Below are 16,986 nucleotides of genomic sequence, written 5' to 3'. Positions count from 1 at the left end.
CCTGAGCTTCTTGAAAAAATAGATTTAAAAGACTTGGTGTTGTCTTGCCATAGTGAAAACCCAACGACCAGGGTGGGAAAATCAATAGAATAATTTCTATTTTATTGTTTTTAATAGGAATGGTTGGACTTGATGATCCAGTGGGTCTCTTCCAACCTGGTTATTCTATGATTCTATGATCCGTGCAAAGACTGCCAAGAGCTTCCACTTAGAAGCACGCTCACGGCATTTCCAAAAGCAAAGCAAGGGATGAGGAGAATGAGCTTCAACTTCATTAATAAATTTTCTCTTCAACCTCTGGAACAACCAAGAGCCGATCTCCCCGAGCTGCATCCCTGGTAAAAACTGCTGCTGGAATTACAGTCTGAAAAGGCCGATTCTAATCAGTTGATTAAGCGGTCCGGATCGATTTAGCCGTATGTATGCAAAGCAAATAAAGCCAGCATCAGCGAGGTCACTTAAGTGGCAGAGGATCAGATTAAGAGTTAAAAAAAGGAAAGTAAGACCTCGGTGGCTTACGGAGCCGTACGCCAGGCTCGCCGACAGGCACCGCTTCTCCACGCAGCACCTAGTCCGGGTCCAAGCATCACTCCAACCCCACCTCGTTGCGGAGAAACCACCAGGGCTTAACAGGAAAAGCTGGAGCACTGCTGCAAAGTCGCTTTTTAATACGCTCCGATCAGCGATAACGAACTGAGCGCAGAATAACGCCGCCGGTACAAGAGAACAGCGAACCCAATGCTTTTAGAGTCAGACTTAAAAGCCACGTTTTCAAATCACACTTGGCTTTTTCATCATCTCAAGATGCCGATGCGGAACACGAACTCTCCAGCGTTTGCTCCCTAAATGTCACACAAGAAAAAGTGTCGTTTACCCCCCCCTCAAAGATGCTTTTATCACTTCCCACCAGGAGCTATCGCACGTTAGCAAGTCCTAGATGGCTCACTGGACGGGCAACTCCGCAGCCCATTTTGCAGATAATTAAAATGAAGCTTTTGCCATTTCCCCAGCTGACACCAAGTCGGTGAAGGCTGTTGCCTCAGAGACCAGGGTGGAGAAGCATCTCCTGAAGCCGAGGACCACGTCCAGCCTCAGTGATTGATGCTACTTGATGCTTGGCAGATAACAAAGACACTGTGGAAGCAGCCAACGCACATCCGCGTTCTGGGACCAGTTCTAATTAAACGGCTTAGCTGATCAGCTGGGATATTAAGGAAATTCTGGAGAAAGCTCTAATGAAGGAGAAATGCAGAGGAATTATTCACAGGGAAAAAGGAGACATCAATTTTTCTTCCCCTGGTTACAAGAACAACAGTAGAAACAGCTCTGTCCGAATTCTCGTTATGGTCCAGGCTAGAAGTTTACACCTGAACCAACTCCTCCAGCTCCATCACAAGAAAAAACTCAAATCAGATAGCAGCAGGAGGCTTCCAAAAAGGAACAGGACCAGAAGAGAGCAGGCAAGGGCAGGAAGTATCAAACCAGAGATTCCAGAAGGCGCCAGCCAAGCCTTCTCTGTCCCATCTGCATTGGCAACGGGGCTTTGCCTGCACTCAGACCGCGCTGGGAGGACTCGGGCAGGTCCCTACCTGTTGTCGACCACGACGGCTCATCGAGGACATTCAGCCTCATGCAAAACGCAGGTAACTGGCTTCAGCCCATTCTGTTGCTCAGGAGAAAAAGCTTCCCCTGAGCCAAGCGCAAACCACAGCTTTCAACTGCTTTTCTGTAGCAGCTGCCCTTTGTCCAGGGCTCCACTGGGGTTTTTGTCTTACTAGAAGTCCTCGGACCCATAAAAACAACATCCAGATGCAGGATAGGTTTGTGGGAGAGCCTCGGTTCTGGCATTCTCCTCCTCTGGAAGGGTGTCAGCTACCAGGGTACGTCACCAGACCGATTTTCTCAAGTCTTTCCTCAAACCTTGGTGCCCAGATGAGTGAAAACAGGCTGGAACTGGGATATGTTGCTAAGCCAGGGAAGCATTTATAGCTAGTTAAACATACCAAGGGACATTCTGATCACCTGGCAAGTCCATACAAGAATAAGACTAGTCTGAAAAAATGTTAGAGGCTATTCCAGACTTCCAGGGTTGTGAAATTACTCCTAGGGATAAACAATAAATGATCGACGTTTGCTTTTCCTAACATTTCTTAACATCCTATAACATAGAATCATAGAATAGAATCATGGGATGGTTTGGTCAGGAGGGACCTCAAAGCCCATCCAGTTCCACCCCTGCCATGGGCAGGGACACCTCCCACTGGATCAGGGGCTCCCAGCCCCATCCAACCTGGCCTTGAGCATCTCCAGGGATGGGGCAGCCACCCCTGCTCTGGGCAACCTGGGCCAGGGGCTCCTCATCCTCACGGGAAAACATTTCTTCCTAAGATCTCATCTCAATCTCCCCTCTCGCAGCTCAAAACCATTCCCTTCATAGGATTATGTGAAAGGATGAGGGACAATGGGTATAAATTGGAGAGGGGCAGATTTAGACTAGACACAAGGAGGAATTTCTTCACTAAGAGAGCAGTGAGGTCCAGGAACAGGTTGCCCAGGGAAGTTGTGGCTTCCCCATCCCTGGAGATGTTCAAGGCCAGGTTGGATGGAGCCTTGGGCAGCCTGGTCTGGTGGGGTTGGAACTGGATGATTTTTAAGCTCCCTTCCAACCCAAATTATTCTATAAAAAGATACAATTCCAGCAGCCTCCTGCTGGTGTCACAGCCCATCACGTAATCATTGTTTGTTTTAATAACTCCTCCCTTGCTTTTCAGAATATTAAATGTTTCAAATATTAAAACAAGGTCTTAATATTCACATTCAGCACTGAATATTCAGAATATTCAAGACTATTCAGTTCCTGCGGTTGCAGCGTGGGGCTCGGCTTCATCCGCTCCCGGCGCGCCGCACAGAGCAGCTATTGAGGATTTGGTGGCAGCCGCTCATTACAGGGCACGGCAACCCCAAGTGGGTCACGGCTTTGACATCAGCACCGGAGCGGGATGACAGGAGCCGAGCGCGCCGGCGTGTAATTACCAGAGTCCCCGCACCAGAAAGACCCGGGCGTGCACGGCGCTCATCACACATGCAAAAAAGGGACCTGAACAACAGTTGATGCAAGCTCTGAGTGAAGCAACCCTTAGCAGGCAGGCACGATGGGAGTTTAAACACAAAGCAGAGCACGGTGGCGTTATCGCAGCCGTTCGTTTGGCCTTGGAGCTCAGGGACCAGGCACCAAAAGCCGTACGAGCACCAGACTCACCTTGGCTCAGGTCTGGTGCCACCGTGCCCCGAGCGAGCGGGTACGTGCGAGGTTTAGAACATAAAGGAGGTGTCCACACGGTGCATGGATTCAGGTGCCGTGGGCACGGATCAACCACGCAACTGGTCTTGACGTGACACCAACGTGTGGCTTTGAAAATGCTAATGCAGAAGGTGGCCCAGCCCACAGCTACCACTCCTCTCCCAAACCCCAGACTTCACAGATATTTAGCTATATTTTCATAGAATCATGGAAAGGACCTCAAAGCCCATCCAATTCCACACGTCCCACTAGACCCAGTTGCTCCAAGCCCCAACCAACCTGGCCTTGAACCCCTCCAGGGATGGGGCAGCCACCCCTGCTCTGGGCAACCTGGGCCAGGGCTTCTCCACCCTCACAGCAAAACATTTCTCCGTAAGATCTCATCTCAATCTCCCCTCTTTCAGCTCAAAACCATTCCTCTCCATCCTATCCCTGCCCTCCCTGATCAAGAGCCCCTCCCGAGCTTTCCTGAAGCCCCTTTCTGGACTGGAAGCTGCTCTAAGGTCTCCTCAGAGCCTTCTCTTCTCCAGGCTGAACAACCCCAACTCTCTCAGCCTGTCCTCCTAGCAGAGGTTCTCCAGCCCCTGGATCATCTCCATAGCCTCCTCTGGACTCTCTCCAACAGCTCCATGTCCTTCCCATGCTGAGGACTCCAGAGCTCAACTCAGGGCTCCAGGTGGGTCTCACCAGAGCAGAGCAGAGGGGCAGAATCCCCTCCCTGGCTCTGCTGCTCCCACTGCTTTGGATGCAGGACACGGTTGGTTTCTGGGCTGCGAGGCCACGATGCTGGCTCATCTCGAGCTTCTCACCTACCAACACCCCCAAGATAACGTCAGGTCACCTAACTCACTCCACAGCAACTCAAAACTTTCTCCATTGAGAAGAGCGTTTCTCCAACGGTTCCGGCAACACTTACATCTTTGCTTCCAGAGCAGTTCCTCTCCCTGCACCTCCAGCTCCACTGAAAGTCTCCACACCTCAGCGGCACCAAGCTGTCTCTCCTGGCTTCCAGAGAGCTGGAAGAACAGTCCGTACGCTGCTCCGGTCCCGGCTCGGCGCAGGCTCCCGGCCGCAGAGCTCCCTGAACCCCAGGCTGGCAGCGGGAGGGGGCGAAGCTTTCCTGTAAATGTCACATCTGGCCCTGGTTTGATTTTATTGTTGGGAAGGGCTGGAGGGTTGTTCCCATGAGGAAGAGAAGTTTTGTTTTTCTCTTTTTTTTGTGTGTGTGTTGAGAAAAACCCACTTGAGAAGTTTCTCAATGACTTATTTCAACATTTACAGTTTACTGGAAGCGATCAGGAACATTAATGCACAGAATAGAAAACACATTCGTTTTACATTACCCTAAACGCTCCAAACCACTCCCCGTTAGCAATTCTGATGTCACTGGCTGCGTTCTTAAGAGAACAGCACTTTACTCATCTGACATTCCAAAAAGACTTTCCACTAGAAGAGCAGCAGGGACTTTTTCCCAATAAAGCACAGTTTAGACATAAAAACGCACCAATCTGCGTAACTGATCTTGATTATATGACACAAACCGTGCCTGGACCACAGCAGGCAACGAAAACCACCATCCGCCTCCCCAGCATCTTCTTACAGAGGATTTTGCTAAAGAGACGAGGAGCAAAGAGAGCGCAGAGTCGATGCGAAGCACGCCACGGGTGCTCCACAATTCAGCTGCATCTCTAAGCTCCACAAACACTCCCACGCGGCTCTGAAGCTCCAAGCAGCCCTGATGCTGCAGCTTCCAAAGTGACCAACCTAGGGTGCTACACCCCAGCACCACCACAAACCTGCTTGGCCAACACAGGTGAGGGAATTTCCTAGTATAAGGTTTTAAGGTTGATCACGAGGAGTCATTCGCGTTCGATTTCACCATTTGCTGAGCTTGTTTCTGCAGAAAAGTGCACGTGGCTGTGGGCACTGAGGAAGGAAGGAGCAGCTCCTTCACAGGACACACAGAGAGGTAGGGGGGCTTCAAGGCGTTTATCATACAATCATACAATAATTTGGGTTGGAAGGTTAAAGATCATCTAGTTCCAACCCCCCTGCCATGGGCAGGGACACCTCCCACTGGATCAGGGGCTCCAAGCTCCATCCAACCTGGCCTTGGACACCTCCAGGGATGGAGTAGCCACAGCTTCTCTGGGCAACCTGAGTGCCTCCTCACTTTCATGGTGAAGAAATTCCTCATGTCTAGTCTAAACCATCCAGAAAAAGGACTGAACAACTCAAGTTAACAGTAAGATGTTCAGTTGGAACAGAAAAACCCATCAAAATTAACACAATATCGAGTAATTGTCCATGTCTGCACCTGATACAAGCCCAGGGGGCTGCAGACATCAGCCAGGGGGGGAGTGTTCACCACACCACCAGGTTTCAACCCAGGCTGCATCCACCATCGGCTCAGGGAGGGGGATGGTTTGGCTTAAAAAATAGCTAAAAATCACATAAGGCTTAACCTTAGAAGCGCTGGCGCCAAGAGCCGAGCACACGGTATTAGCCCAGATGCGGACTTTGAACTCAAACACTTTTCTTCTAGAGCGGAAAATTCAAAGCTTAATGGGGGAAAAGGGATGAAGCTGATTTGGAGCTTTAGGAAACGAGCGGCTGCGAGGTTGGGAAACCCTCGAACGAGCTGTCGCACCCAGAGTCACTGTTAACGTTCACTCCAGTGAAAAACACCCTGGGGGTCCAGCACCTCCAACCCCTCAGGAGCAGAACTGAGTGTCTGAAACAGCCCTGAAGCACCAACAGGAGACAGGGGGCACGGACACAGTCAGGAAGGAAAGGAAAAACATGGACTGAACGTGGATGTCCAAAACCCAACCAACCTAGAGACATCGAGCAGGATGAGGGAACCACAGAATCAGGGAATGGTCCATCCTCAGCAGGCGTGATGCTCCGGAGTCTCCCGGCAGCGTTTGTGGCAGGTGGAGCAGAGTCCTCCTGCACCAACTCACCTCGTCAACCTCTGCTCGCCCCCAAGCGTGACGGAGCACAACCAACACGGAGGAGACCCTGGTCAAAAAGGCTTCCTATAGGCTTAATATTCCTCAAAAAAATAAAAAAAAAGCTCAACAGGCAATTTACTCACTGGACACCGTTGGACTGCTTCTTCCTCAGCTGCTTGTTGCTTTGGAAAAGCCTCAGTTTCTACTGGCCGGGGTAATGATCACAGAATAGTTTGGGTTAAAGTCCATCCAGTCCCACCCCTGCCATGGGCAGGGACACCTCCCAAGGGATCAGAGGCTCCAAGCCCCATCCAACCTGGCCTTGAACCCCTCCAGGGATGGGGCAGCCAGGACTTCTCTGGACAACCTGTTCCAGGGTCTCTCCACCCTCACGGTGAAGAATTTTTTCCTTCTGTCTAGTCTAAATCTGCCCCTCTCCAGTTTATCCCCATTGCCCCTTGTCCTATCACTCCAAGTCTTTGTGAACAGCCCCTCCCCAGCTTTCCTGGAGCCCTTTCAGGTACTGGAAGCTGTTCTAAGGTCTTCTCAGAGCCTTCTTTTCTCCAGGCTGAACAACCCAACTCTCTCAGCCTGTTCTCATACAGGAGCTGCTCCAGTTCCTCTGTGCAGCCCAATGCTCTTCAGCAACAAAGCCAAATAAATCACCTTCTCCTCCTCTTTTTTTTTTCTTTTGAATCAGCAATGCCAAATGCATGAGGGCGAACAAATGACTGATAAGCCCAACAGAAATCAAGCCTGGGTGATAAAGCACCGCCCGCGCCGCTGACGTAGCCACGGAACGCAGGAACCGCCACAGAAGAAACTCCTCAGGTGATTTATGTGCAAATACACAAGGTCGTGTTGTTGTGTTTGAGAAGTTAAACTTCAAATGCAGACGTGGAGGTGAGATACTGGATGACTCCTTTTGATTTAAGAAACATCATTTCAACCGCAAGCACCATTATAGCTGGTTTTTTAAGGATGAGAACCTGCTGTCGGACACCAGAAGGTCCACGTGCTGCTTTTTGTTCATCTGGTTTGTTCTTCTCTCCCAGGCTCGGCTCCAAGAGTTTTCTGCAAAGCAAGCATCCCACAACTACACCTTAAAAGTGAACACGGGGAGCTTTTAATTGCAATTTAAGACACGAGCAGCACTTGCCATCCTCAGCATTTCAGCCACCCGACTTCCCCTGGCTGCCGCAGGAGATGCGCATCCGAGCGGTTTCCACAGGGAAGAGCCTGAGTGGAGGCTTCTGGGCTGCTTCCATCAGCTTTGTCCTTACCAGAAGTTGGTTTTGGTCCTGAATGAGAAAAATCCTCATCCCAGAACGGGAGAGGTCAGAGGAGCTGGGATCGTGCGTTAAATAGACGCGGGCGGGCAGCGAGGAGTGAACACACCACGGGTGCCGTCATCGAAGCTGGGTTGGGCGTCTACTTTTTTTAGCTCCATTAAAAACCTCAAGATCCAGCGAGCGGTCATCTGGGTATTTTATGACCCATTACAGATATTTGATTTAAAACGATGCTACTTTCTCGCACACGCCCTACGAGGTTTTAAATAAACACCCCTGCCCGTGAAAACAACAGCTGAGACCAACACAGGAGGAGAGAAAAAACAAGACAAGGACTTCCTGACTTGCAGTGGACAAAGCCTATGGTGGGGACTGCGCTGTTGAACACCCACTGGGGTTTTATTTCCTTTTGAGAAGCTATTTGAGCAGGGCAGTGGTTTAGTGCAAACACCCTTCGCATGGATTTAGTGGAAAACCAAACCCCAAAGCAGAGACGCGCTTCAATAAATAGCACAGGAAGGACGTGGAGCTGTTGGAGAGAGTCCAGAGGAGGCCACGGAGATGACCTGAGGGCTGGAGCACCTCCTGCATGAGGACAGGATGAGAGCTGGGGTTCAGCTTGGAGAAGAGAAGGCTGCAGGGAGACCTCAGAGCAGCTTCCAGCACTGAAAGGGGCTCCAGGAAAGCTGGGGAGGGGCCCTTGATCAGAGAGGATCCTGTGATTCTATGAATATTCTCAGAGATTCTAGCTCTCCGAGTCCAACCCAAGGCTCAAACAAGCTGCTTTGATGAGCACCATTTCTTACAGCTCTTCCACTCTCCAAAGCCGACAGTTCTGCACTACTGGGAATGAGTTTTTTTCACTGCTGGGTGGTGTTCAGCTCTCACCCAAGAGACGAGGACGGTATTATTAGTGCATCTTCTTGGAAAAAAGAGTCAAAGGATCTCAAAAACCCTGCCTGAGATGAGGTGGGAAGGGGACTGGGTGGGTTTGCCACCCATCAAAGGATGGTTGATCTGGAAGTGGAGCTGATGGATCAGCCAATCCAGCCACACAAAGCCACGGGCTCCTTCGCAGCCGTGCAGGTGAAGGTTTCCTACCCTATCAGTAAAGCTACAACACTCACTGCTCGACTTTCATAATGGCATGAGTCAAGCGAAACACGGAGCAAGGTATCCAGCAGCGAAAACAATAATTACCTGATCTCTCCCAGGCTCCAATTAATAATGGTATCCAACACAAACCGAGACCTGCCCGTGCATACAGGCTCCCCGACTCCCTTTCCTGTTCCACCAGCCGCGATGCCAGCGGGACACAGCCCAGGGAGGCAGGTCCCTCTCCTTGGGAACACGCATCGTTCCTGAGCAGCGGCTGCTCCCACCACAGCTCGGAGCCAAACCCCTGTGGGGAAGCCCAGTTCAAGCACCCGGGAGGCGTTGACCCCACTCACCGCTGCCTTATCAACCACCCAACGCAACATTCGGCTCTTCCATAGCGCAGCCTCAACTCGGGATGAGTTCTTATCACTGGGTGCTGCCCCAACATTCCTCACTGCTCAAGTCATAGAATCACCAAGTTGGAAAAGACTCATCGGATCGTCAAGTCCAACCATTCCTATCAAATACTAAACCAAGTGTTGGCAAGGGATGGGGAGGAAATACAGGTTTTCTGGTATCTCCGCTGATATTTCCTGCTGAAATTGCTGCTTGCCAGAGCCAACGTTTCCACAGTTGACCAACGTGCAAGCACAACTCCTTGTAGAGGAAGAAGGAGGAAGATTCAGCTCTGGAGTCCTCAGCACAGGAAGGACGTGGAGCTGTTAGAGCGAGGCCAGAGGGGGCCACGGAGATGATCCGAGGGCTGGAGCACCTCCTGTACGAGGACGGGATGAGAGTTGGGGTTGTTCAGCCTGGAGAAGGCTCCAGGGAGACCTCAGAGCAGCTTCTAGGACTGAAAGGGGCTCCAGGAAAGCTGGGGAGGGGCTCTGGATCAGGGAGGGCAGGGATAGGATGAGGGGGAATGGTTTTGAGCTGAAAGAGGGGAGATTGAGATGAGATCTTAGGAAGAAATGTTTTCCTGTGAGGGTGGGGAGGCCTTGGCCAGGAGCAGTGGTGGCTGCTCCATCCCTGGAGGGGTTCAAGGCCAGGCTGGATGGGGCTTGGAGCCCCTGATCCAGTGGGAGGTGTCCCTGCCCATGGCAGGGGTGGGACTGGATGGGCTTTGAGGTCCCTTCCAACCCAAACCATCCCATGATTCTAAGGAACGAGACCCAGGACTCTGGGAAGGCCCTTCAAGAGCAGGGCACCAGTCGATCAGGAGATGGCATCCCCTCCTCTTTGCTATCGTTTGGCTGTAGCTCAGCAGGCATCGCGTAGCGGGGACGAGAGGGAGCAGAGAAACCCCAAGTACCAGCCAGGACTGTGATCCGTCAGGGCACGCTCCACATTAAACCCACAGCACAGAAAATTAAGAGTCAACCTGGGTAATGTTTTCCCTTTTCGAACGCTTTGCTACAGCAAGTGGTTATTTTCTCTGCGGTGGCCACACCTCCTGTAAGGGGCCTGATTTAGACTACGCTCGTTCGGCTGGGCTTACAAGAGATTTCCAATTTCCATCCCTCCTGAAGAGCCCGCTGGCCACACGTACCCCCCAAAAGCCCAGATCCGAGTCAGATTTAAGAATCTCAGCCTATATTTTATTCCTACAATAAGAAGAAATGATTATTCAAGCCCATCTAGATTGGATTTTCGATTCACCCATCAACAACAGTTCATGAATCTGTTTACGTGGTTTAACACGAGACAATAAGCCAAGCCTGAAAACCTCAAACTCCCCCCTCGATATTCACTCTTTATTTAAAGCCCAAACCACAATCTACATCAGTTATAGCTGGGGATTAGGTGATTTCCACCCCACGATACATCTCAGGGCTGGATGCCCCCCTCCTCAGCACCTCTGAGGCTCATCCCAAGGTAACACCAACGCCACGAAGGAGGAGAACCCAGCACCAAGCCCTCAGCTCCTGCCTTTGTCCATCTCACAATATCCAGCAGCGTCGAAGAGCACCCCCCGGCCCCAAAACATCTTTGCATAATTGCCTCGATGTCACATAAAACAAGAACTATTGCTGGGAAAGGCGCGTTCCAGCCAGCCAACGCTTCTACAGCAGGAACATTGCAAACTCTTTTCTAGAAAGCACGGCTCCATTCCTACCCCCGATGAGAAATAAACCGGTTTATAGGCGAATACATTGATATTTCGGCTTTTCAGACCAAAACACCTCACTAGAACCCCCTGTATTTAAAGGAAAAGAGTTTCAAAGGCGTCCCTGGCAGGATATATAGGTGAGTGGGTCAGAGATAACCAATGCAAGGGATAATAAACCATGCCCTCGATTTAGCAACCAAAACACATCCTAGAGCCAGGCTCATGGTTAAAGGCCCTTCTTGCAGCTCAAACTCAGCCTTGACACAAATATAGAGTAGAAACCACCTAGTTTAGACCTTTTTAAGCACGTTGCTAATTTTCCACTTGTCTATTTTTTATCCTTGAAAGAAAATAACACGCCATTCCAGCAAAAAAAAGAAAAAAAACCCAAAAAAACCCACCCAAAGCAAAGCAAACAAAGCTCTTCCCTGCTCTGAGCTGAGTTAATCTCAGGCTGGCACAACCCTGACTAAAAGCTCTCCCGATATCTTGGAACAAACCCTTTCAAGACAAAGGCCAAGCGAGCAGAAAAGGTCGTTGCCGTCCGAGACATCCCCCCCAGGAAGGCGACTACCAGCCTGGTTTCATTCCTCACACTGTCCTGTAAGCGATAAAAAACCCTCTCGGGGAAAAATATGAGCAAGAAAACACCAGAGGGAGAAACCCAACCACTGTGGATAAAGCCCAGACTCCGAATTCTGAGCCCCTGGGCTGAGTTTAACGTTCTTGATGTGTTTTCTACCAGAAATCCAAATAAAATTGAAGCAGCTCAGCCCACCTTTTATTCCTACAGGGAGAAAAAACGATTATTAAAGCCCTTCTGGGTTGGGTTTTAGAATCACCCAACGACAACAGCTCACCCATCAGTTTACGTGGCTTAACGAGAGACAATAAACCGAGCCCGAAAAGCCTCGCCACCCGCCTCAACGGTCATTCCTCACTCAAAGCCCAACGCGGCCGCCACACCAGCCAGTCGTGACCCCCAATTTCGCCCCCCAGCAAAGGGCAGGAGGCAGCGGGGGGCCCCGCTCGCCCCTCCTCGGCGCGAGGGAACGCGGCGCCTGGCACCAACCACCACGATGGGAAATGGGCTTTAACGCCAAGAGCCGCGGCTCCGGCGGCCGCGAGGGATCCCATAAGACGATGAGGAGTCGCTTGGCGGGCGATACGACGGCCCCACTTGTTTTTCTGCACCTTTCGCAGCCGGAGGGCCAGCTTCCTGCGGAATTCCATGCTGTTCCCTTCTTCCCGTTGCCATTAAACCAGTGGTTTCCCCTGACAAGCCTTCCCGTCGTCTCTCCGCGACGAGGGGGGACGCAGCTACATCCTTAACCGTTCCGGGCTCTTTTCCTCCCGCGCTGGCCTCCGACACAACCAGAATCGGGGAGACGAGAGGAGGGAACGGGGTGGGGCTGTTTCCATCCGCAACGGGGGGCAAATCCTGCTCCCCAAGCCCCAGGAGGAGGTTGCCCCCCCCCAAAAGCAGCAGCCCTGGCTCCAGACCCCGCTTTGCGCCACAGCCTTTGAATAGATCTTATTGTTTTCCCTCCGCGCCTTCCGTCTTTTCCAGCCCCCACCTCCCCAAAATCATGGTTTTCCCGGTTATTACCCCAAAAAGACACACCAGGACCGCTTCTCCCCCCTCAGTTTTCCAGGCTTTGTTTCCCACCCCCTCCTTGCTCCATCATCAACTCCGAAGCAACACGTTGGCAGCTCCCCCCACCTCAAAACACCCCCAGAGAAGTTTATAGGAGGCCCCAGATGAGGTGGGGAGGGGGGGGGGGTCACCTCAATACCCCCACATGGTGGGTCAGAGCCCCCCATCACCCTCAAACCTCCCCCCTGCCCCACTCACAACACCCCCACTCCACGATGAGTGGTTGTTGGGATGGGGTTGGGGGGGGGCCTTTCCCCAATGCCAACCCCCCTCCCCCTAACTGGGGGTCAAAGCCCCCCCATTGCCCCCATTTATGCCTTCTGTACCCCCCCCAGCCCCACAGACACAGGGTTCCCCGTGCAATAAGTGGTTGCTGGGCTGAGGGAGGGGGGGTTTACCCCAATACCCCCCCCCCCCAGTGGGTCAGAGCCCCCCATCGCCCCCATTTACACCCTCTGCAGCCCCCTAGGGCTCCAATACACTCACACACAGCACCCCCCCCCCAGGGCCACAATAAGCACACACTGGGGAGAAACACCCCAATACCCAAGCCCCCCCAGTCCAGGGATGATATGAGTGGTTGCTGGGGCGGGGGGGGTTCACCCCCACCCCCCCCCCCCAATCACCTCCCTCCCCACTCACACAGGCCCCTCCCCTGCCCCCCTCACACAGGTCTTGCCCCTCCAGCCCTCTCCTCTCTGCAGGGCTCCCCTAAAGCCCCCCCACCCCGCTCACACAGCCCCCCATTGCCCCCCCCCTCTCCAGGTCTCCCACCCCAAGGCCCCCCTAACTCACACAGCGCCCCCATTACCCCCCTCTACCCTATTCACACAGCCCCTCACTGCCCCCCCCCTCCAGGTCTCCCCTCCAAAGCCCCCCCCAGCTCCCACAGCCCCCCATTACTCCCCCTTTCTGCTGGATTCCCCCCCACAAAGCCCCCTCCCCATTGCCTCCAACCCCCTGCAGGTCTCCCCTCCATTGCCACCCCCTATCTCTGCAGGGCCCCCCCCCCCCGCTCTTCCCAGGTCTCCCTCCCCCGTTGCCGGTGCGTGTCCGTCCTGCCCGGGGTGGGGGGGTCCCGGCAGCGCCCCCCAACCCCCTCCTTACCTCAAAGCGGCTCTTAGTGACCCCGTTCATCTCCCTGCGCATGGCGGGGCCGGGCGGGGGGGGGGACGAGGAGGAGGCGGGGGGGGGGGATGAAGGCTGGCGATGGGGGGGAGGTGTCGAGGTTGGGGAGGGGGAGGGGGGGGGGCAGGGGCTCCGCCGCCGCCTCCGGCCTCAACTTCAAGGCTTCAAAACAAAAACACTCGGCACCTGCCAACAACGAGAGCGCTTATTGGCCAGCGGGGGGGTGGGGGGGGGAAGGGGGGGGCGGTGCTCTAGCGGGGACACCGGGACTAGGGGGGGGACACCGGGACCGGGGGGGCGGGGGGAGCTAGGGACACCAGGGGATGGGGGGGGATGAGGACACCGGGGGGGACACCGAGACCGGGGTAGGGGGGGGGCAACGGGGAGAGGGTGACTAGGACACCGGGTCCGAGGTTGGGGGGGACGGGGACACAGCGGGAGGGGGACACCGGGACCGGGGGGTGTTTTGGGGGGGGGGAACACCCGGGGACGGGGGACACTAGGACTGGGGGGTGGGGGGGGGCACCGGGACCAGGCGGGGGGGGGGCGGGGACCCCCACTATTCCCCCGGGGAAGGAGAGGGGAAACACTTGGGGGGGGTGGGGGAAAGAATGGGGGGGGTCATGACCCACGGGGGCAGGGGGGAGGACACCGGGAGGAGGTGGGGGGGGGAACGGACACACCGGGACTGGCAAAGTGGACGTGACTGGGAGCGGGGGGGGGCACACAGGACACCGGGACTGCACCCCCAGCGCCCCCGGTGCGATCGTGTAGGGGAGGGGGTTCAAAGAACACCTCCCCCCCACCAAATATCCCGGGATGGAGGGGGAGGGAACGCCCCCCCCCCCCCGGTTTCTCCACTCACTTCCGGGTGCCGCGCGGCTCAGCCAATCGCGGCGCCGCGCCGCGTGACGTCATTCGCGCGGGAAAATCAAGCATGGTGGAGCCGCCCCGCCCCCCCCCCCCCCTCCCCGGACAGGCCAGGCCTTGGCACCAAAGGGATTTATTGGCGTGGAAATAAATCCAAGCCCGAAAAAAAAATTATAAAGCCGATTCCAAGGAATTTCCATCATTTCCAGCACCGCTGCTTGGGAAAAGAACATTTTTCTTTCATCTCCAGTGTTGCCACCTGAGAGAGAATGTCCTGGCTGGCCCTTTTCCTGGCAGCTCGTATCTTTCCAGTACTGAAAGATGTCGAAGAAATGTCAAGAATAAGCAAAAATCCTTTAAAAAAATAAAACATTTCATATAATCATACGATAGTTTGGGTTGGAAGGACCTTAAAGATCATCTAGTTCCAACCCCCCGGCTATAGGCAGGGACACCTCCCACTGGATCAGGCTCCTCAAAGCTCTATCCAACCTGGCCTTGAACCCCTCCAGGGATGGAGCACCCACAACTTCCCTAGGCAACCTGTTCCAGGGGCTCCCCACTCCCACGGTGAAGAATTTTTTCCTTCTGTCTAGTCTAAATCTGCCCCTCTCCAATTTATCCCCATTGCCTCTTGTCCTGTCGCTCCAAGCCTTTATGAGCAGTCCCTCCTCAGCTTTCCTGGAGCCCCTTCAGGTACTGGAAGCTGCTCTAAGGTCTCCTCAGAGCCGTCTCTTCTCCAGTTAGATCTAGAGCATTTTGGCTGCACAAGCAGGCGCCTCGCCTCCCACCCACCAGCTGAGCAGCCCCTGCCCAGCTCCTAGTTCTCTCATGAGATTTACATCATGTATTGGTTAGAGGATAGGACACTGAAACGGGGTGAAAAAGCTCTTAACGGGGTGTGGGACCCCCTCTCCTTGTGGCAGCAGGTATGAGAGGAGACATTCGCTATGTTTCTGTAGAATTTGGAATCTCTGAGGTTTAAAAGAAAGAGAAACCCTTGACATCTTTTCAGGCTGCATCCCCAAATGCCAAGGATAACCCCATTCCCACAGGAGAAGCCCTGGCCTCCAGGAATCAAGGGCAAAATCCACTGGGGGCAGAATTCTGCCCAGTACATCATTCAGATGTATTTGCAGAACTCCTCATTTCCCACGTTCCTCTTCAGTGAATCAGACTGAACTGCTTGTAAAAATAAACCACTCTCCTGAGTCTCTTTTCCTTTCAGGGATCACAAGATAAGACCACAGAGGATGCCTGAGTCATGCTCCTAATTCCAGGCCAAAGAGGAAAATCCACGTCTTAAGGAAATCCCTGCTCCTGCTGCAGCTCCCATCCAGCCAAACTGATCAAACACCCAGCCCATTTTCACACCCACTGGCTCCTCTATCACCAGGTTGGAAGAGACCCACCGGATCATTGAGTCCAACCATTCCCATCAATCACTAACCCATGTCCCTCAGCACCTCGTCCACCCGGCCCTTAAACCCCTCCAGGGAAGGGGACTCAACCCCCTCCCTGGGCAGCCTCTGCCAGGGACCAATCACACTTTCTGTGAAAATTTTTTTTCCTAATGTCCAGCCTGAACCTCCCCTGGTGGAGCTTGAGGCCATTCCCTCTCGTCCTGTCCCCTGTCCCTTGGAAGAAGAGCCCAGCTCCCTCCTCTCCACAACCTCCTCTCAGGGAGTTGCACAGAGCAATGAGGTCTCCCCTCAGCCTCCTCTTCTCCAGGCTAAACACCCCCAGCTCTCTCAGACGCTCCTCTTCTTCTCCGGCCCCTTCCCCAGCTCCGTTGCTCTTCTCTGGACTCGCTCCAGAGCCTCAACATCCTTCTTGTGGTGAGGGGCCCAGAACTGACCCCAGGATTCGAGGAGCGGTCTCCACAGTGCCGAGTCCAGAGGGAGAAGAACCTCCCTGGACCTGCTGGTCACACCGTTTCTGATCCAAGCCAAGACGCCATTGGCCTTCTTGGCCACCTGGGCCACTGCTGGCTCACGGTCAGTCACTGTCAACCAACACCCCCAGGTCTTGACTGGAAGCGTCCGCAGCAGGTGAGTTAAACACAGCTTTGAAGCATTCACAGGACCGGGATGCGTGCAGCTCACAGTCCATCACTTCACAACCACCAGCGGATCCTGGGGCTGCCTGGTTTGCCAGGCTTATAAGGAAGTGACGCTCAGGTGACAACCACAGAGCTCCTTTCCTGGTTAGATTCACGCCACCACCTGCCAGAATTTCTCAGACGGCACCAAGGCTACGTGGCTGTACGTGCGCAGAGCTGCCTAAATCCCCAGGCTCAGCCCAAATCCCCAGCTCCCTCTGAGCTCTGCATCACACAATTAAAACAGAGATTGTGTGAAAACAAGGAGCACGAGGCATTCAGACAAATAAGTAGCTAAAAGGAAAGGGACGTTAAACCCAAGACAGAATCCTTCATCGCTGCGACCTGGAACGTGATGCCGCCATCCAGTAGAACCCGGTGCCTGATCCCGCAGAGCAGCTTGGATCGGAGGAAGATGAAGTTGCTCAGCCCTGCACTGAATCAGGCGGCGAATGAAGAAATGCCACAAAAA

The 16,986-nt window shown here is 53.7% G+C and overlaps 1 protein-coding gene across 3 annotated transcripts in view; it reads right to left on the bottom strand.

The window, feature by feature from the left end:
• FBXL20 (F-box and leucine rich repeat protein 20) overlaps positions 1 to 13,638 on the bottom strand; it is a 41,157-nt gene extending 27,519 nt beyond the window's left edge. Inside the window, exon 1 of one of the 3 annotated variants that reach the window (XM_069877235.1) lies at positions 13,523 to 13,638. In XM_069877235.1, the coding sequence (XP_069733336.1) occupies positions 13,523 to 13,564 (42 nt within the window). In that variant the 5' untranslated portion in view covers positions 13,565 to 13,638. Of the gene's footprint in view, positions 1 to 11,938; positions 12,128 to 13,522 lie in introns of those variants that run through there. The other 2 variants (XM_069877234.1, XM_069877236.1) reach the window with 2 other exon arrangements.
• Between the last annotated feature and the right edge of the window lie 3,348 nt (positions 13,639 to 16,986).

This window comes from Phaenicophaeus curvirostris, chromosome 26 (genome assembly GCF_032191515.1).
Source record: "Phaenicophaeus curvirostris isolate KB17595 chromosome 26, BPBGC_Pcur_1.0, whole genome shotgun sequence".
NCBI lineage: Eukaryota > Metazoa > Chordata > Aves > Cuculiformes > Cuculidae > Phaenicophaeus > Phaenicophaeus curvirostris.
Note: the sequence above shows the minus strand (reverse complement) of the source record. Positions and strands in the feature narration are given on the sequence as shown.